Raw genomic sequence first — 17,516 nt, 5'->3', positions numbered from 1 at the left:
ATAGTTATCTCCATAAAAAAACAAACATAAACACAGCAATAATATATATTATATAAATAGTATAATAGCTGTATATTGAAAGACTGAATGCAGCCAACTACTCAACATTTAATACGTATTAAAAGTATCAACATGACAACTATTTAGCAACTAGCAATATCTGTATCCTGGACATGCTTGACTACAGCCAACTGAGTTGCATATCGAATTGTACAAAATCGCACAATCAGATATTGTACATGCAGCACTCAGTTCCTCCTGTTGCCAAAATACATTGTTCAGTCAGTCGTGCACATGTAACTAAGAATACCGATGCCCACCAAACCAGGGAGACTTCACCACAACACTCTCAGATGACATGGCATCACTGCTGTGTGGCCACAGCATAATTCATAAATAAATTATAATCTCACAGGGTCCTGACCCCAAATGAGCTTGAGTTAATGTCATGCAGCCTGAATAACGCACAATAATCCAGCAACGAGACTACGCACAGCAGACTTTCGTGTCCTGAAGACGTGAACGAACAAGAGTAACGGCCACGCTAGCATCTCTGTGACGCTGTGCACGGCAATGCTTTGAGCTGAATGCTAACATCAGCATGCCAACATGCTCACGATGACAATGCATGTTGGGACCATTTGTTAATGTGGACGAAACACAAAAGTACAAGTGAGGATGATAGAGTATTTGGTGACAAATTTAACTTTTGACCCGATGATGACGCTCAATGAAAAACATACGGGATCTCTAATGTTATTAATATTCATCCTGAGGAGGACATCGATGTCTGCACCACATTTAATGGAAATCCATCCAATAGTAGTTGACATAAAGCCATAAATGTCAGCCTCGTGTGGCACTAGAGCATACAGTAGGTCAGTAAGCTTCATCTCGTTGGGAACGTCTACATCATGTATAAAATTCCATTGCAATGCATCCAATGGCCGTGGCGAGATTACACCCTTCCACTTCATTACATTAAATACATTACAGTCATTTAGCAGACGCTTTTATCCAAAGCGACTTACAATTCAGATTCTATCACATTTCTATACCCTACGGGAGCAATTTTGGGGTTAAGTGTCTTGCTCAAGGACACATCGACATGCGACTAGTAGAGCCGGAGCCGGGGATCGAACCGCCGACCTTCTGATTGCAGGACGGCCCTGCTGTCCACTTCGCTACAGTCGCCAAAATGTGGTCAAATGCAATCCTGGCACTCACAGGCTGCAGCTGAGCCCCTTTTTCCGGTCTGGAAAAGGTGAGAAAAGCTGGAACTGTGGCTGGCTTTCATGCTCCTGGCTGCCTGTTTTCTGCAACTCTGTCCCTCTTCGGTGCCTCCATGCTGCTGACGAGGAGCGGCGGGGAGCAGACCAGCTCATCACGCTGCCATCTGTACTCGCACACTGCCACTCTGACTAAATGTTTAGCCGCCTCATGACATGCTCATGTGGGAGCAGATGGGAGCTGATGACTACACTAATAGGTGTCACTTGGTGGTGCGACTCCTGGGGTCCACAGAGAGAGAGGGGGGGGGGGGGGGGGGCGTTTGGAGGAAGTACTCATTTAACCACTTAAAGGATTCGGTTTCTGCATGAATGAGCTCTGTTAATTTTCCAATGCAGCATTGCCAATCAATCTCTGTGAGATGCTAACACATTTCAAAGCTGTTCAGAACATTGAAATATTCATATAAGACAGAGTCCAAAATTAACGCAATTATGATTTAAGGAAATATCACCACAAAGAATGAGTGAGAAGATGAAGACATTCAAAGCTAACTTCTGTTACTTTTCAACACTCGTGCTATGAACAAATTAAAGTCGTTAAAGTTTGACAGCCAGCACCAATTATCTGTTTGTGCTTTGAAACATTTACTGTGAACAGTAACGTTACTGGACATGGTTCATTTCTGTGGTGTTGTTACCGCAAGTTATTTATTTGCCACTACAGCTGGTCAGGTTTGGGTGGAAAAGTTAGCGAGTTAACCTTGGTCTCTTTGGTCTTCTTATACACACATATGAGTTAAGGACAGTACAGTAGTGGACAGTAGTACAGTAGCTAGTAGTTGCAGATGCAGTTGTTCTTGCAGCTAGCTAGCTTAGCTTCTCTCAAACCAGATGCTAGTTAACAGAGTGCTAAAGGGAAGCCGGTTTTGTTTCTTTCTCTAAACTTCACCGTCTGACTATTTCATCTGTTATCTTAAATACCCACTGACTGAATTGGAAGCTGCAATCCTCGAGTTGCAGTGCGTTACTGCTAATAATGCCCCTTTGCTGATGGTTTTTATTTTAACCATCAAAATGTACCTGGAACCCTTTGTGAGATGTTCAAAATCGAAAGCGAAAGATCACTATGGCAGAAAGCCCCGTTTCATATCAGAATAAAAGAGACATCCTCATCAGGTTCCTCATAACGAATGCATGAGATGCATTGAGTTATTAAAGTGCATTATGATACACATCTGTCAAACCCACAGGCTGGTTAGAATCTGTCGCTGAGTCACTGAGGAGTGGCTGAACAGAGGAGAAGCACGTACATTCAACCTTATGACAACAAACCGTGGCACTCCTCGAGAAATATATGGTGACAAACTGGAATTGATAATAAGATCAAACCTGCAGTCGAACTGCACGCTAAGATATTGTTAACAACTTCCTACATTCACTGTTGTTTCTAAAAGAGTAAAATTAGAAGTCTTGGTTGTGAGGAGTTCATTTGTCTGAGCTGGCATGAAGCTTATTCTTGTGCTCTAGTCAAAACCACAGCGCGCTCATGATTTGGCAAAATGGATCTCTCGTAATGGGACATCTGATTAACACGCAGCTAATTATCGGGAATAAAATCCATCTCCTGAGATCCAAACTCATGGTGCCAGCTGAATACGGGACATGCTCCACAGCTGATCCCACATCATAGGGCTGGGCGATATGGCCTAAAAAAAAAATCTCCGATTTTTTTACAAAAAATCCGATTCACGATTTAAATCGATTTTTTCCCCCAAAATTTTTTGCAGATGACAGAAGCTGTTGAAAACAATTTTTTTTTTTATTTTGTGATGATTTTCCCAAGTAGGTTGATAAAAATAAAGTGCAAACAAAACCTGAACATTGTAGAAAGGTGCCTGTAGTATACAAAAAGTATTTGGTCACTCTTCTGTTTCCCTGAATCATTTAAATATAAAATTAAATTAAACATAACATTAAATGGCATTAAATAGTAGCCTTCCATTGTAAACAACTGTGCAAATGTAACTTTTTACAGTAAGCTTTTCTAACTGAATACACTGATACAAACACAGCATGAAATAAAATGTATATGACCCTTTAACATTCACATTTTCAAAAGTGCAACATCTGATCTAACATCAACATAACATATTTTGCACAGTAAATAAGTGCATGTAAACAAAATCAAGTGCATTCACAACATAACCAACAGTATTAAACAGTAGTGCATGTTTTTTCTAAATATTTTTGCCAGGAAGACAAGCCTGTCTACTACCTCTGGCTTCAGGCATGCACGGTGGCATGTAACAATGCCCCCCCACACACTGAAAAGCCTCTCAGAGGGGGCACTTGTAGCTGGCACAGAGAGGTATTTCTTTGCTAAAGTACTTAGCCTTGGAAAGTTAAGTTGGTGACGCTTCTACCAGTCAAGTGGATCGGTGTCTGGGTCAACCTGCTGGACCACAGGTCAGTTGTTGCGGAGTAGAATGACATCCCCTCCAGCTCCGCAGAAATCCTTTGGCGTGTACTATTGTACAGCCGAGGCAAGGCAACGTCAGAAAAATGTTTACGGCTTGGTAGCACGTACCTGGGGTCCAAAGCTTTGAGAAGGTGAATAAACCCCGGCTTTTCCACGGTGTATATGGGCACCATATCTTTTGCGATATACATCGCGACTGCATCCGTGATGGCTTTCCACCGGGCACTCTTCTTCTCATGCGGAGTACAGTTGGTGAATGTCTCCAAAATGCTGGGTTGTTGTTGTGAGGTGGCGGCACCTCTGTTTGAGGTGCTGCATTAAATTTGTTGTGCTGCTTGATTTTGTAGCAATAGCTTTTAGACAGACCTTACATCGTGGTGCTGTTTGTTCTGTGTCAGATGACACGAACCCGAACCATTTCCAGACTACCGAACACACATTCTTCCCTCTCTTATGAACGAGAGCTTCACTGCTGGCCGCCATTGTTTTCGTTTGTAAACAATGCGCGCGCACTCTACTACGGGAGCCCAACGGGGGGGAGGGGTGGGGGCGATTTTCTCGATTTTCAATAAAACACATCGCCTTAAAGCACACATTCGAATTAATCGATTAAATCGATTTATCGCCCAGCCCTACCACATCAGTTAATCACATTTATCTGGTTATTGTCATAAAACTTAAAAAGGGAGATTTGGAAAACTACATATACAATTCTAAGCCTGTCACTGTCAGGCTAACGGAGTTTCCTGTGTAAATGTACGATAATAGGCTCCATTTTTCAGTCAACTAATTCATTAGTAATTTAACATCAAATCCACAACGACACTGAATATGTATTTGTGTAGAATAACGTCAGGGAAAGTAATCATTTATAATTTATAAGTCAATAACAAGAGTTGATTGTCTATTATCTTTTAAAAATCTGATGACAAAGTGAGGCTGTAAAAGCCACAGTCGTAAAACTGCTGAAAAAAAAAGATCATTTTGACAAAAAGACAGAAAGTGAACCTAGTTCATGGTTCATATACTGTATATGTTCGTAATTGTTTTATCCTCCATCTTCTGTGGTTTTGTTCAGAGGTTCCTGACTGTGGAGAAAAACCCCGTTGTTCCCGTCAGGAATAAGAGGTTCACCAACACTTTCTCGAAATAGAGAATTTGTTTGTCCGTCGAGTTTCCAGTCCAGGAAAATGATAAACCACCATATTCTGTCACCACAGTGGGATGTAGTCATGGTGAACTAACAGGACACAGTGTGCCAGGCTTTATTTACACTCCTGCTCTCAGTAACAAATTGTTCAAATTGGCCATTGAAGGTAACAAGTTTTACTGATGACTGCCTCTGCATTTTACACACAGAATGGGCACACACACACACACACACACACACACACACACACACACACACTTGTCAATGTAATCTCTATGTGGAGGATTTTTTTCCGACTCGAAGTCCAGTTTCTTACATCCCAGCTGAACGCGTCTATTACAGCATGTTGCGTCAGCCGGTCTGCAGGATGCCAATCAGATGTAATGAGCATCTAAAAGAGACACGCGCGCTGTACATGCACTCGCTCTCACAGTACGTTATGTGCAGAGAAGCCCTGTTCAAATTGCGTTATCCACTCAGTGCAAATGTGACAATGTAATGATGCAACACAGAGGGAGTTCTAGCCGAGGCCTGGAGCCTTGTTAATTCTATACACAGACACATCCACACACACACACGTAACGTGTACATTAAGTACTGAGAGCACCTGTTTAAGAAATATAACCCAGCGCAAATATGACGGCGTTATGGATCGGAGGCTGCAACATTTCTGCTAATGCACTCAGACCACACACACACACACACACACACACACACACACACACACACACACAGTGTAATTTAGGCCAGTGATTCACAGAGTACAAATAGCATCTTATAATTTTCCCTCCAACACTCACTTAAGTGCACCCTGCAAATGATGGGAGAGGGTAAGACTCGTCAGACTCACCAGCTTCTGGAACAGATGCCCCACGGTGACCTTCTCGTCCCACTGCTGGATGTTGGGTAAGAGGGCGTCGTAGAACTCCTTGTGGATCTCAAAGATGTCCTGGATTTTGTAGAAGATGGTCTCGACCTGCTGGATGGTCAGGACGGGCTGCGAGCTCGTGGCCGTGGCTTTCAAAGGACGCATGGGCTGGAGGATCGGAGACACACAGACTCAGTGAACACAACCGAGGGCCGGTATCTTTCCCAAAGGTTAACCACCGTTAATATATGAAGGACTGGAAGGCATCAGACCTCAACTCATTTTATGCTTCTTCTTTGTTCCCATCCCGACCCCTCAGGTCGTCTGGGACCGGTCTACTATCTGTTCCCAGAGTCAGAACTAAACATGGAGAAGCAGCGTTCAGTTTTTCTGCTCCACATATCTGGAACAAAGTCCCAGAAAGCTGCAGGTCTGCTGAGACCCTCAGCTCATTTAAATCAAGATTGAAGACTTTTCTGTTTGCTGCTGCTTTTAATTGAACCACATTCAATTAATATATTAATCAATTTCCTGCATTTCTGCATTTTACTGTATTTTATTTCTTACACTGTTTCTTTAATTGTTTTTAAATCTCCTTTTCTTTTGCCTTCTGTTTTGATGCTTTTAATGGTTTTATGTGAAGCACTTTGAATTACCTTGTTGTTGAAATGTGCTATACAAATAAACTTGCCTTGCCTTGGTTAAGATAAGTTGTTTAAATCATTTCACTTCGGCATCATGTTCTGATAATAATGGGATAAAGTCCTGTCTAATTTAGGAGCAGACTTTGACAGCGACCACAATTTGAGGCGGTTAATCGGCCAGTCGGTGGCCTAATTGGGCCAGTGCCTGAAAAATAAAATAAAAACTGATCTTGATCTGTGATCTGGCTGTGAGTCACCCAGTGATACGCCTCTCTGCTCTGCAGTTGGGCGACTCTCTCTTCCTGCGGTGCAGTTTCTGACCAGTCAGATTGTACGCCAACTCAGTTAATCACAGATGTGTGCGGAGTGGACACGGTGGGTGGGGAGGGACCCTGAACCACAGTGAAAACAAAAACGCTCTCGCGTCACGGAAACTAACATTTCCCTCAGGATGATGATGAGTCAGCCTCCCGCTGGCTGCAGGGGTTTGTATGAAGGCAACGCATGAAGCCGAGCAGCCCCCATCAGGTTAGACAACAGTGTTCTCTCCATCCATCTTCCCATGTTAGGTTACAGGAGGACATCCTGTGACTACGGAGAAGAAGTATTTTCTCCTCCGTCTCTTTTTCCTGCCATGAGTTACCTCCACAGGTATTAACGGGTAACTTTGGCTTCCACATTTTTCCATGTTTTGGTGTTTATGTGACTAATGGAGACATTGTTTTGCGGTTGGTCCAGCATTGAGGATGTATGCTGCTGACAGGCTGTAATGTTATCGCTCGGGGCAACTCCTCGCTATCAATGTAAGTGCACTAAGAGCGCTTGTTTTTGCCACGGATCAGATTGTTAGTATAAGTGTCTGACAACATTATGAAAAGGACTCTACAGAGAAATAAAACGTTTGTTGTGGGTCATGTGACTGGAAACGTGAGTTCGTGCGAGTGGAGTACAGAAAGAGTAGCTTTGTGTTCAACTCAGCTGATTTCAACAATGTGGATGTGACGATAGATTTCAGAACGGGACGCACAATAACAAACAGACCGGTGTTATGTCAAAGTCTGTTCCCTGATCGAACAGTCTTAAAATGAACGAGCACCCGTCATGGGTGAGGGATAAGGGTTGGTTCAGATGAACATATCCCATAATGTTGTCAGACAGCGTTCCGTTTCCCTGCGCGAGCACAACGTGTTTAGCGGCTGCCGTCTGCAGCGTCCTCCCTCAGTACTGGACCAATATCAAAAATGTTTGCCCCCATGAGACACAAAAATATGGCAAAATTAGATCCAGGTTAAAAAATAACACCAGACAGCAATTTGCCGCCACACCAAAACATCCAAGTACAAGCAACTGCTGGCTGTCAGTGATCAACAGTCTGCCTAGACTTTGTTGAAGTCACCGTGATCTTTAACATGGAGAGTACCCACAAACCCATTCAACACCACTTTTGTTTACAAGTCCTGACATGCCTTTCATTTCTGACTAAAACCTGCCAAATATACAAAATACAAAAACATTTTTTAAAAGTGTGCTCACAGTGTGTGTTTTAAACCTTCTCTCGCTGACTGAGGAAGTGGAGGAGGACAAAGACAGACTCTCTATTGGTGGAATCGTATCATGACTTGTGTCGTCACTGAAGGTTGAAAGAGAAGGAACCGAGAGACGGATCAGATTTCTGCAATCTTATTTTATATAAATTTGTTTTACCTCATTGACTGAGTACAGCTCTTTATGTGGCGGCGTTGTATTACAACTGTGACCGTCCGTGCGCAATTTCACAGGTTTGATGTCAAACTGACTTCATGTTGGTCAAAGTGCATCACGTAGCTGAGAGCGGCAGGATATGACATAAAGCGGCTGAGCGCTGGGGAAGCATGTTGCAGGAAACTGCAGCGGCTGTGGTCTTGCTTTCAGTTTGACCATCAACCAATAGCATCGCTCCAACAGTTCACGCTGTCCTGCTCCACTGCAGCATGATGCAGGACCGGCTGTCTTTCCCCAAAACAAGTTAATGCGTCCATCAGTGTCAGAAAAGGGAAATTATCTTCACTCCAGCTGTTTCATTTGCACACATGGTCGAGTTCAAAACACCGTGTGTGTGTGTGTGCGTGTGTGTGTGTGTGTGTGTGCCTCACCAGTAGCAGGGCCTCCAGCTGGTTAATGTAGATCTCCTCGCTGGCCAAGAAACCAGACAGCACCAGTTTCTTCATCTCCAGTCCTTTCTCGATGTCTCCCTGCAGGAGAAAAACAGACCCCAATGTAATAACAGCATGACACATGTAATAACACATTGAATACCAACGAGGACCCTTTTGGTAAACTACTCTTATCCAGGATTAATTTCATCACAGTACAATGACTCAAGCTCATTTCCTGCATGATGCCACTGCAGTTACATTCGGTAAATACGAGTTTAACACACACACACACACACACAGTGTAGGAATGAGCGGCAGCTGTTTATTAGCGATCTAAGCTCGTCCAAAAACATGTACGGTAAATGGCTCGTTTCCTGTGGGGGGGGGGGAATGTTACTCCCGGGGCTTCCAGGCAGTTGGATCCTTTATTCCGTCACTGAGGAAGACACTAGTGGGAGTGGGAATTCTTCAAAGGATTATAAGGTGAGAAATGTGGCTGCAAGCAGTGAGCCAGAAAGGTTAAACTGAGGTAAAGACTGACATGTCTGTAATTCATCTATTTTGGAACTGTAGACTATAAACCTCACATTGGTTTCATGAAGTCAAAAGGGTCCAAAAGTACTGCGGTTCTTAACAAAGCAAAGTATACACTGGATTGAGAAGTACTTCAAATGATGTAGTTCTTACTTATTTGACCATATTTTAGTTCTTCAAATATAAATCAATTTTATACACTACAGAAAAGAGCACGGTGAGTTTATTTATGTTGCACATTTCAGCAACGAGGCAATTCAAAGCACTTTAAAAGACAAAAGACAGAGTGGAAATTGAAACACATTCATGTAAATACAGTTAAAAACTGTCATTTAAGAGCCAGGACAATAGAAAATGAACACCTGTATGAAATAGAATAAAACAGTGCAGCAGTGTAAGAAGTTATTGAATAAAAAGTTTAGTTCCGACTCTGGGGACAGAAAGCAGACCGGTCCCAGACGACCAGAGAGGTCTGCATGGTTCATAGCGTGGCACGAGACCACCAAAGTGTTTTGGCCCGAAACCATTCAGCGCTTTATCAACCAACAGCAGCATTTTACAATCAATTATTTGACGGACGGGAAGCCCTGCGTGAAGAGCAATACACTGGACCTATTGAAGTCAAGGGTAATTCAACTCAAGGAGTTAGTCCAGTTCAAATATTTGTTGGTTATTTTTAAAAACATGGACGCAAGTTGTTTGTACGTGTAGAGAAACCAAATAAACGGTCTCTGTATTGGAGGATATGAACGTAGCAATGTTTATGCTCATTATTCATGTGCCTGAAATAATTCAATTAAATGATATCCACCTTCATTTTGTGTAAGAATATGAACTGTGTTAAAATACATATATATATATATATATATATAGATATATAATAATGATCTATTAACGGCTGCTGCATGATTAACACTACTGCTGTAGAGGGCAAAGATCCACAGTAAACAAGTCAGCACACTTTATTTATGACGCGCATTAAAACATGTGTCGACCAAAACAATTAAAATGTGTGAAAGCTGCAAAAGCAATCCCCACTTCAATATCCCTCCCTGATAAAACTGCACACACAGCAGCCTGACAGTGAACCAACAGGCCGTCATTCACTCGATGCCCCCCCCCCCCACTGAAGAGCACACAGAGACAAGAGGGAATAAAAAAGACAAGAAGTGACGTTGAAGTGTCATATGTGCTTAAAGGGAGGTCAAAGAACAGCCATGAGAGCGGAAAGGAAGATTAATTATTAACACGAGCAGATCCTTACAACGATAGACACACCAGCGCTGCCCGATAAGACCAGGAGGGAGCCGTGACCTCATCGCTTTATGAATAAGCCAATCACCAGCGACATCCACCTTCTGACGCCGACGTTTTCCCTCAAGACTGGAGGTGCACTGTGTGGCCGAGATCTACTTTCCTTTTCTTAATGATAGGAATATTACCAGGTTTAGCAGACAATATTACTTCACCCCACTTTTAGATATTTACCTGTAAATTACACAACATCCAGTACACGAAACAAGACATATTTATTCATGTTTCCACAAATGCAAAGTCACATATCCAAAATCTGTGATTCTGAAGTCACAGTGACGAATTAGAAGGAGTGATTTACAATGATTTTATAGCATCACACGGTTAGAGCCGATGAGACGGCGCTCCTCTGAGTGTTTTAATGCTCGTATTTCTGAGTGAGAAGCTGAAAGAAAAGTTTCCCTCTTCTGACTGAAACGCAACACAAAAGCAGCACAAGATATGAGTCGCATTTCCTCTCGAGACTCGTAGATGCTTCTCTGATATGCAAGTGCTGCTGCGAGTTCATCATTTATTTTAAGCACAGCGAACCGTATGTGAGCGCGTGTGTGTGTGTCCACATCTCCAGACATCTTTGTTTTGATAAATGTCATCCCAGGGCTGCTTCGAACAAGACTTCTGAGACACGAGGCCCGGTCCGTGTACTCTTCCTGACTCTGGACCGAACAAATGCATTTTACCATCAAAGCAAACAAGTATGTGTTGGTGACGTGAAAGAGCTCAACTCCTTCAGGGACAAACATGTCACAGCAAGATGAAAAAAGAAAAACAAACAGGAAAGGAAGGGAAGGGGAAAACTACTTTTTTTTTTCCAACAGTGGGAATATTTTCCCTCGGCTGTACAAAGAGCTTCTGTGTGGCGAGAGGGCAAGATGAGAAATGCATGAGCGGTGAAAGGATTTAATATTTTCCATGGCAACCTGCTCCTGTTTCGTGTACTTCTCAGTTACGCTTTTCATACGGAAAAATAGCTGCATGCTCTCTCTTATTTTATTGTGCCCTCTGCTCTTATTCTGTGTGATAAAGGAGCTGATATCAAGAATGACCGGGAACAACGCACTGCAAGCAGCCCTGCAAACGGCCTCTGAACACACACACACACACACACACACACACACACACACACACACACACACACACACACACACACACACACACACACACACACACACACACACACACACACACACACACACACACACACACACACACACACACACACACACACACGTTACTATTAGAAACAGACCAGCCAGTCTTTAAAAAGCAGCAGAGTGAGAAGACATGTGCTCCAGAGTAGCTGCCTCATCAAGCCACGCTGTCACAATAATGGCTGACACACACACACTTGCAGCACTGATGGCTCATAGAAACACGTAGCAGTGCACAGTGACGCCACATCACGGCAACAACACCAATAAGACCTTCCACTTTGCGATATATAGCCGAGCTTTCAAGTCCTGTCAGGGTGTGAGTCGCAGAAGTGTGTAGTGTGTGTGTGTGTGTGTATCCCCTGCATCAGGCAGTCCAGCCACTGTCTCACCTTGAACTGTCTATGTGTTGGAGTGATGGGATCCAGCTCCCCATCTCCATATTCAAACACCATCCCCTCCTCCTGCTCCTCCTCCTCCTCCAGCACCCTGTCCAAGTAGCACAGCACCTCCTCCTCTTCCATGGTTCTTTCTTTCCTTCCCTCCTCTCCTCTTTCTGCCCGAGAATCCCTCTCTCTTCAGGGCCTGCCTGGACACATCAGTGTTTTCCCCTCAGAGCAAGTCGTCTGGACACCGAGAGAGAGCGAGAGAGCGAGAGCGAGAGAGAAAGAGAGAGGACCCCGCCTACACAACCCCACCCCCTTCCTCTGCTGGGCTTCCTGGTGCGAGTGTGCACCGTGTGTGTACTCTGTGTGTGTGCGCCAACTGTTCCAGCTCGGTCGATGAGGTCTGCCCTCCCTCCGCGTCCCGCCCCTCCCCTCACAGCAAACGCTATCCAGCCACTTCCTCGATGACGGTGTAGAGCACTTCTGTCTGCACCTCACCGGGAGAGTCCGTCTGCTTCGCTCTCTTCGTCTCCTTCTTCCGTATATCTTCTGGGCAAAATGCACTTCCTTTCGGACAGGCAGTCTCTCTCTCCCCCCATCTCTCTCTTCCTTGCATTGCTTCCTCATTCTCTCTGGTCCATTGTGGTCTTTATTGATCCGCTGAGAGCCTCGGATGTGGAGCTGAGACCGGCTAATGTGCTGCTGGTGTGGCTGATTCCAAATTACAGGTCACGCAGTTCGCCGGGCAACAGCAGCTTTAGCTCGAGCAGAAGCCGGCATGGAAAACAGTGTGGAGGCGCAAAAGAGAGAAAAGACACATGTGCACCAAGACGAGCAGTTAGGAAAATCAATAACTGTGGAGGCTAGAAAAAGAAGAGATTGACTTATCCAGATATTCATTCTCATTCTCATTCTCTCTCTCTCTCTCTCTCTCTCTCATATTTTACAATCACAGGACTTGGAAGTAAATTCATGCTTTTGGCTAGAATTTCTATGTCATTTCAAGCCATTAATAAGGGCAGAGAAAAGAAAATAACGTCAGGCCTAAAGGGAAAAAAAGAATATAAGGAGGAGAAAAAAGAAAATGGAGAGAACAAAAGCATAAAACTAGTCTGGTCCATTATATTTATATAGCCCCATTTCGCCTCATGCAGCACCCTCTATCCTTCGACCCTGCATTTAACGAGGAAAACCCTTTGAAGGAGGGAATGAAGGTTTCAGCTCTAGAAGAAACATATGAAACTGTGGTTCTGAAGCATCCCAGAATTCAAACTACAAACATCTCTTAATTCATTCAACTCTCATACATGTGATTTACAAACCGCGCTCCTCATGCTGAATGTAGGATTCTTGTTGCACCACTTCAGTGGAAATAAGACTTTTAATCGTCCGCGTGGCTGCAGCGTCCGTCCAACAAACCACCAACAAACAATCTATCGCAGCCTCAAAGCGGCCGGCACTGCGAACTGCTCTGACTCCATGTGCTCCTAAAGTGTAGCGGACAGGAGAGTCAGAAAGGACAGAGTGGGTGAATGAACACAGATTATGCAACCAGAACTTCAAATCTAGATTATCTGGTGCGACCTTATGACCACCATTATGCTCGTAATGGCGGCTGCTTGAGGTGAAGGATTAAAATACTCTTTTTACACTTCATACTGTGAACCTTTGTACGGTGCACAATTCTGCACAAACCAAACCACCACAATAAAAACTGTACAGCTCAGATATATTGCTCATATATTTTTCATATTTGTGTTGTATTTCCCTTCCATTCTTTCTATTTAATTTTTTTGTACATATTTTTATAGTATTTTTTCGATTCTTTTCCAGTTATTCTTTCTTCATTTTTGCAGTACTTGCTTTTATTTTATCTTTTGTTTATGTCATGCCCCAATACATCAAAGCAAATTCACTGGATGTGAAAACCTACTTGGAAATTAATCTGATTCTGTTGTTTAATTCCTGCCCTGAACATAATCATGGGAGGTTAAAAGAATGTAAATAAAAAAGCCTAAATACCTCAAAATGTCCCGTCCCATCTTACCCCACATGGCCACTAGATGGAAACACATTTGTACTTACAGGAGCTGACCCCAGCACAGAGTGACTCACAATGAATTCAAGAGAATATGCTTAATAATTCATAAATCACCCCGATAATAAGAAGGGCAACGATCAAGGCCACGTTGTACTTACATTACCACGATAAAACAGCGATAACAGAGCTGCTTGGAGAAGAGATAACAAAGAGCCAATGGGAGAGAGAAGGCAGACTTAGAGAGCAAACCGAGCGAGAGGGAGCTGGATGGAGACGGTGTCAAAGGAGAGCGGCCTGTTACAAGGACAACTACAGGTGTGAATCACATCACAAGTCTGAGCCATGATTCCTTCAGGTTCTTTCATGCTGCATGTCAAAGCTGCTGTTTTGTGTGAAGGGAAAGCCTGCTGGCGTGCGTGCGTACGTGCATGCGTGCGTGCGTGCGTGCGTGCGTGCGTGCGTGCGTGCGTGCGTGCGTGCAGCGGTTCAGGTCAGGGTTAACGACTCCCACTAATCCTCCCCGGGTGCTGAAGCAACCACTCACACACTCAAGTAAACACAAAGGACAACACAAGTCACACGCACACACACACACCATGAAAAGAGCCCCGATAACCCTGACCTACTGACATGAAGGAGGGAATGAGTAAATATCAGGACGCTGAAATGTGCAGATTAAAAGCGTTTTTATATCAGTGCTTTGTTGCTACTCTCTGTCAGAAAGTTGTGCAACGACAACGACCCGATGTATTTCTATTTTCACGAGAGCTTTTGCATCAGCTTTTCCAAATGCCCGGCGTCTGGTTGGACTTAAAACAGTATGTTTGATGTTCCCTGCAGCAGCGGATTGCCTGGAGTAACCAGGAGGCCTCACAGGCTCAGTGACAGCTGACTGTGACGGAATAAACAAAGACAAGAGTGCCACCTCCAGTATCGAATTTCTGAACTGTGCACTGCGGGTGTACAGTAATACACTGAAAAAATAATAATAAACAGACCACATCACTGAACACCAACTGATGATCATATGGTTGAGGAGGGGGTGCTCTGAAGACTCTTTTGCTCCCCCACCACTGACTAGCAGGTTCACTTTTTTTTTTAGTATGTCTCAAAACAATACCTATGTACATGCCCGTATATACATTTAAAGAATTATTGGTCCCTGTAGTTGTTCCTCCTGTCCATACTCAAGGCCGTCGCCATCTTTTTTTAATTTTTTTTTGCAACCAGAAGTGACGACTAGAGGGTGAAGCAAAGTACATCGAATGCTGGATCAGACATTTTTAGGGCGACATAAACAGTTACAACCAACTTTCATGAACTGAAAACACACCGACAGGTTTAAAGTTCTAGGACGAAAACACAGACAACTCCCAGACCGGACAATGCTGCGTTAGCGAACACAAGGTAGCCATCATTTATGGGAACATCATTTATTAAATGAACATCATGCTGTATTGAAGAAGCTGAAACTAGCGATTGGGACCATAAACTCAGGTTTACTGAGGTAATGTCGCCCCCTGATGGCCATGAGAGGGAATGCGTGTAAGGCACATCAGCATTGGCTTCACTTTTCAGAATGGACAAGAAAAAACGATTACAGCGACCAAGAACTCCTCCAATGTACAAATGGGCATGTGAGTATTAAGATAGGCCTGAAACAATGTGAAACTATCCTTTAAAAATCTGATATTTGAGAAATGTCTGTTTTGAATTTTAATTTGAAAAGTAAAGCAAGGATAATGTGTCTTTGGATAAAAATGTTTTTCCAAAAAAAACAGGAAACTCATGTTTGGAATACTGGACTTTCCAGCAACACTTAAACGCAGCAACAAAGAATTACAAAAAGAGTCCCAGTACCAATCAACAAAATCACAACACTGACCCGTGAATAAACAAAAGATATATTGTCTGCAGTGTAGGAATTCAGTCTAATAACTTCAGATACTGATAAAACTACTGTCAGGATTTTTACATATTCTCCTTTAGAGACTGGCCTGGAGGAGAACTGCACCTGAGCTAAGCAGTCATCTCGCGTGTGATCACAACCTGAAACATCCAGCCTGTGATTTACGTCTCCATCTGTCCCATATATGTGGAGAAGGTGAAGCGTGGAGGACTGCTACTGACTTGTACCTGCCTCCATACACTAAACGTGTGCGGGCTCTTACCCCTGCCAGCAGGCCCTCTGGTGGTGTAGGGGACACCGCCTCCCCGTCGGGCCCTTGGGGCGCGCACAGCTGGGGCGACATGGTGGGCGATTCATCTATGTAGGGCAGCGTCTCGGAGCCGTCCTGAGACTTGCCGTCCTCCGCTGCGTCCCCCTCGTAGCCATCTGTGTTGTAGTTGAAGTCTGGAGGGCCGAGCGACAGAGAGGGAGAGAGAGAGAGAAACAGAGAGATGCCGGTTAGCGTCTCACCACAGAGAAGAAGGCCGGCGCTGCGCTCCAGTGACTCACGACCACCACGACTCACTGGGAACTATCTAGTAGTTCCTCAACGCTATTTTTGGCAAACAGGGATTCTCCTGTTACCCACCACTGATTGTGGCACAACACGTGTGACAAAAAAAACACAAAGAATGGGTGGAACGAAAGCTGAAATTTGTGGAGACAATTTTTACATGCAGTTTAACAAATGAACAAATAGCTAAAGGAAGATGAAACGTCTTCGATCACACAGGGTAACATTGGATTGTTGAAGCTGGTGTGAAGACAACAAGCTGAGAGCACAGCGTGAGACAGTCTAGCACAGCTGAACTGGTTTCAGGGCCAAACTACAGAATACTATCGCCCCGTTTCCTCTGATCATGTAGCACCAATTAAAAAAATATGTGAGCCTTTTTTCACCACAGAGACAGCCTAGTGTTAGGAAAAAGGCCAGCGATGAAATACTTCTTTAGAGATAGCATCCTGTGCTGAGGATGCTACAAAGCAGCAAACTCCACATGTAACTCTCTTCCTTTTAAGTTGAACTTTGTGCCTACGTATCACAGTCTTTGGGTTTCATACATTCGGCTTAGTGTCAGTATTGAGGTCGATATTCATGGCCAGCCATGAAGGAAACAGTGGAACAACAAAAAGCACGAGGAGCTACAAAAAGCTTGTGTGAGACATAAAAATGCTTGGTCGACACCTTTTTTAAATCCGATGTCTTGTTAGAGAGGAGAGGTGTCTCAGGGACGGTGAAAACCAAACACACACTGTAATGACATGGGGAGCTTGCTTATGCTTACACACCAATTACAGTTCATTGGGGTTTTTTTTACCCCGAAGGAATACAAATCCCGTTGATCCATCTGATACAGTGGAATAGGAGTACATGCAGCAAAGCTTGTGTAACTTTGACAAAAAGCCGTACAGCCGTTGGCTGGTGAAAAAGCAGAAGCCAGTGCTTGAAAGGCAGAGTGTGTGGGAGGTGTGTAGGTGAGCCTCTCTGACACCACTTTGAAAAGTGCAACCGTGTGTGAATCCTCCGCGGTGCAGACATGGACGTGGTCCAGAGGTTGTGTGCGCCCGTGTGAGAGTAACTAACGAGCCACAAACAAGAACTAATTTCAAAATAAAAAATTTCAAAATAAAAG

At 43.8% G+C, this 17,516-nt stretch overlaps 1 protein-coding gene across 3 annotated transcripts in view; it reads right to left on the bottom strand.

Annotated features, from left to right (window-relative positions):
• abr (ABR activator of RhoGEF and GTPase) overlaps positions 1 to 17,516 on the bottom strand; it is a 103,384-nt gene that overhangs the window by 53,041 nt on the left and 32,827 nt on the right. For 2 of the 3 annotated variants that reach the window (XM_079283406.1, XM_079283407.1), the window contains exons 2-4: positions 16,106 to 16,287; positions 8,506 to 8,604; positions 5,712 to 5,897 (exon numbers count right to left, since the gene is read on the bottom strand). In XM_079283406.1, the coding sequence (XP_079139532.1) occupies positions 5,712 to 5,897; positions 8,506 to 8,604; positions 16,106 to 16,287 (467 nt within the window). Of the gene's footprint in view, positions 1 to 5,711; positions 5,898 to 8,505; positions 8,605 to 11,899; positions 12,060 to 16,070; positions 16,288 to 17,516 lie in introns of all 3 variants that reach the window. The other variant, XM_079283409.1, reaches the window with a different exon arrangement.

Source organism: Melanostigma gelatinosum (assembly GCF_949748355.1).
Source record: "Melanostigma gelatinosum genome assembly, chromosome: 14".
Taxonomy (NCBI): Eukaryota; Metazoa; Chordata; class Actinopteri; order Perciformes; family Zoarcidae; genus Melanostigma; species Melanostigma gelatinosum.
Note: the sequence above shows the minus strand (reverse complement) of the source record. Positions and strands in the feature narration are given on the sequence as shown.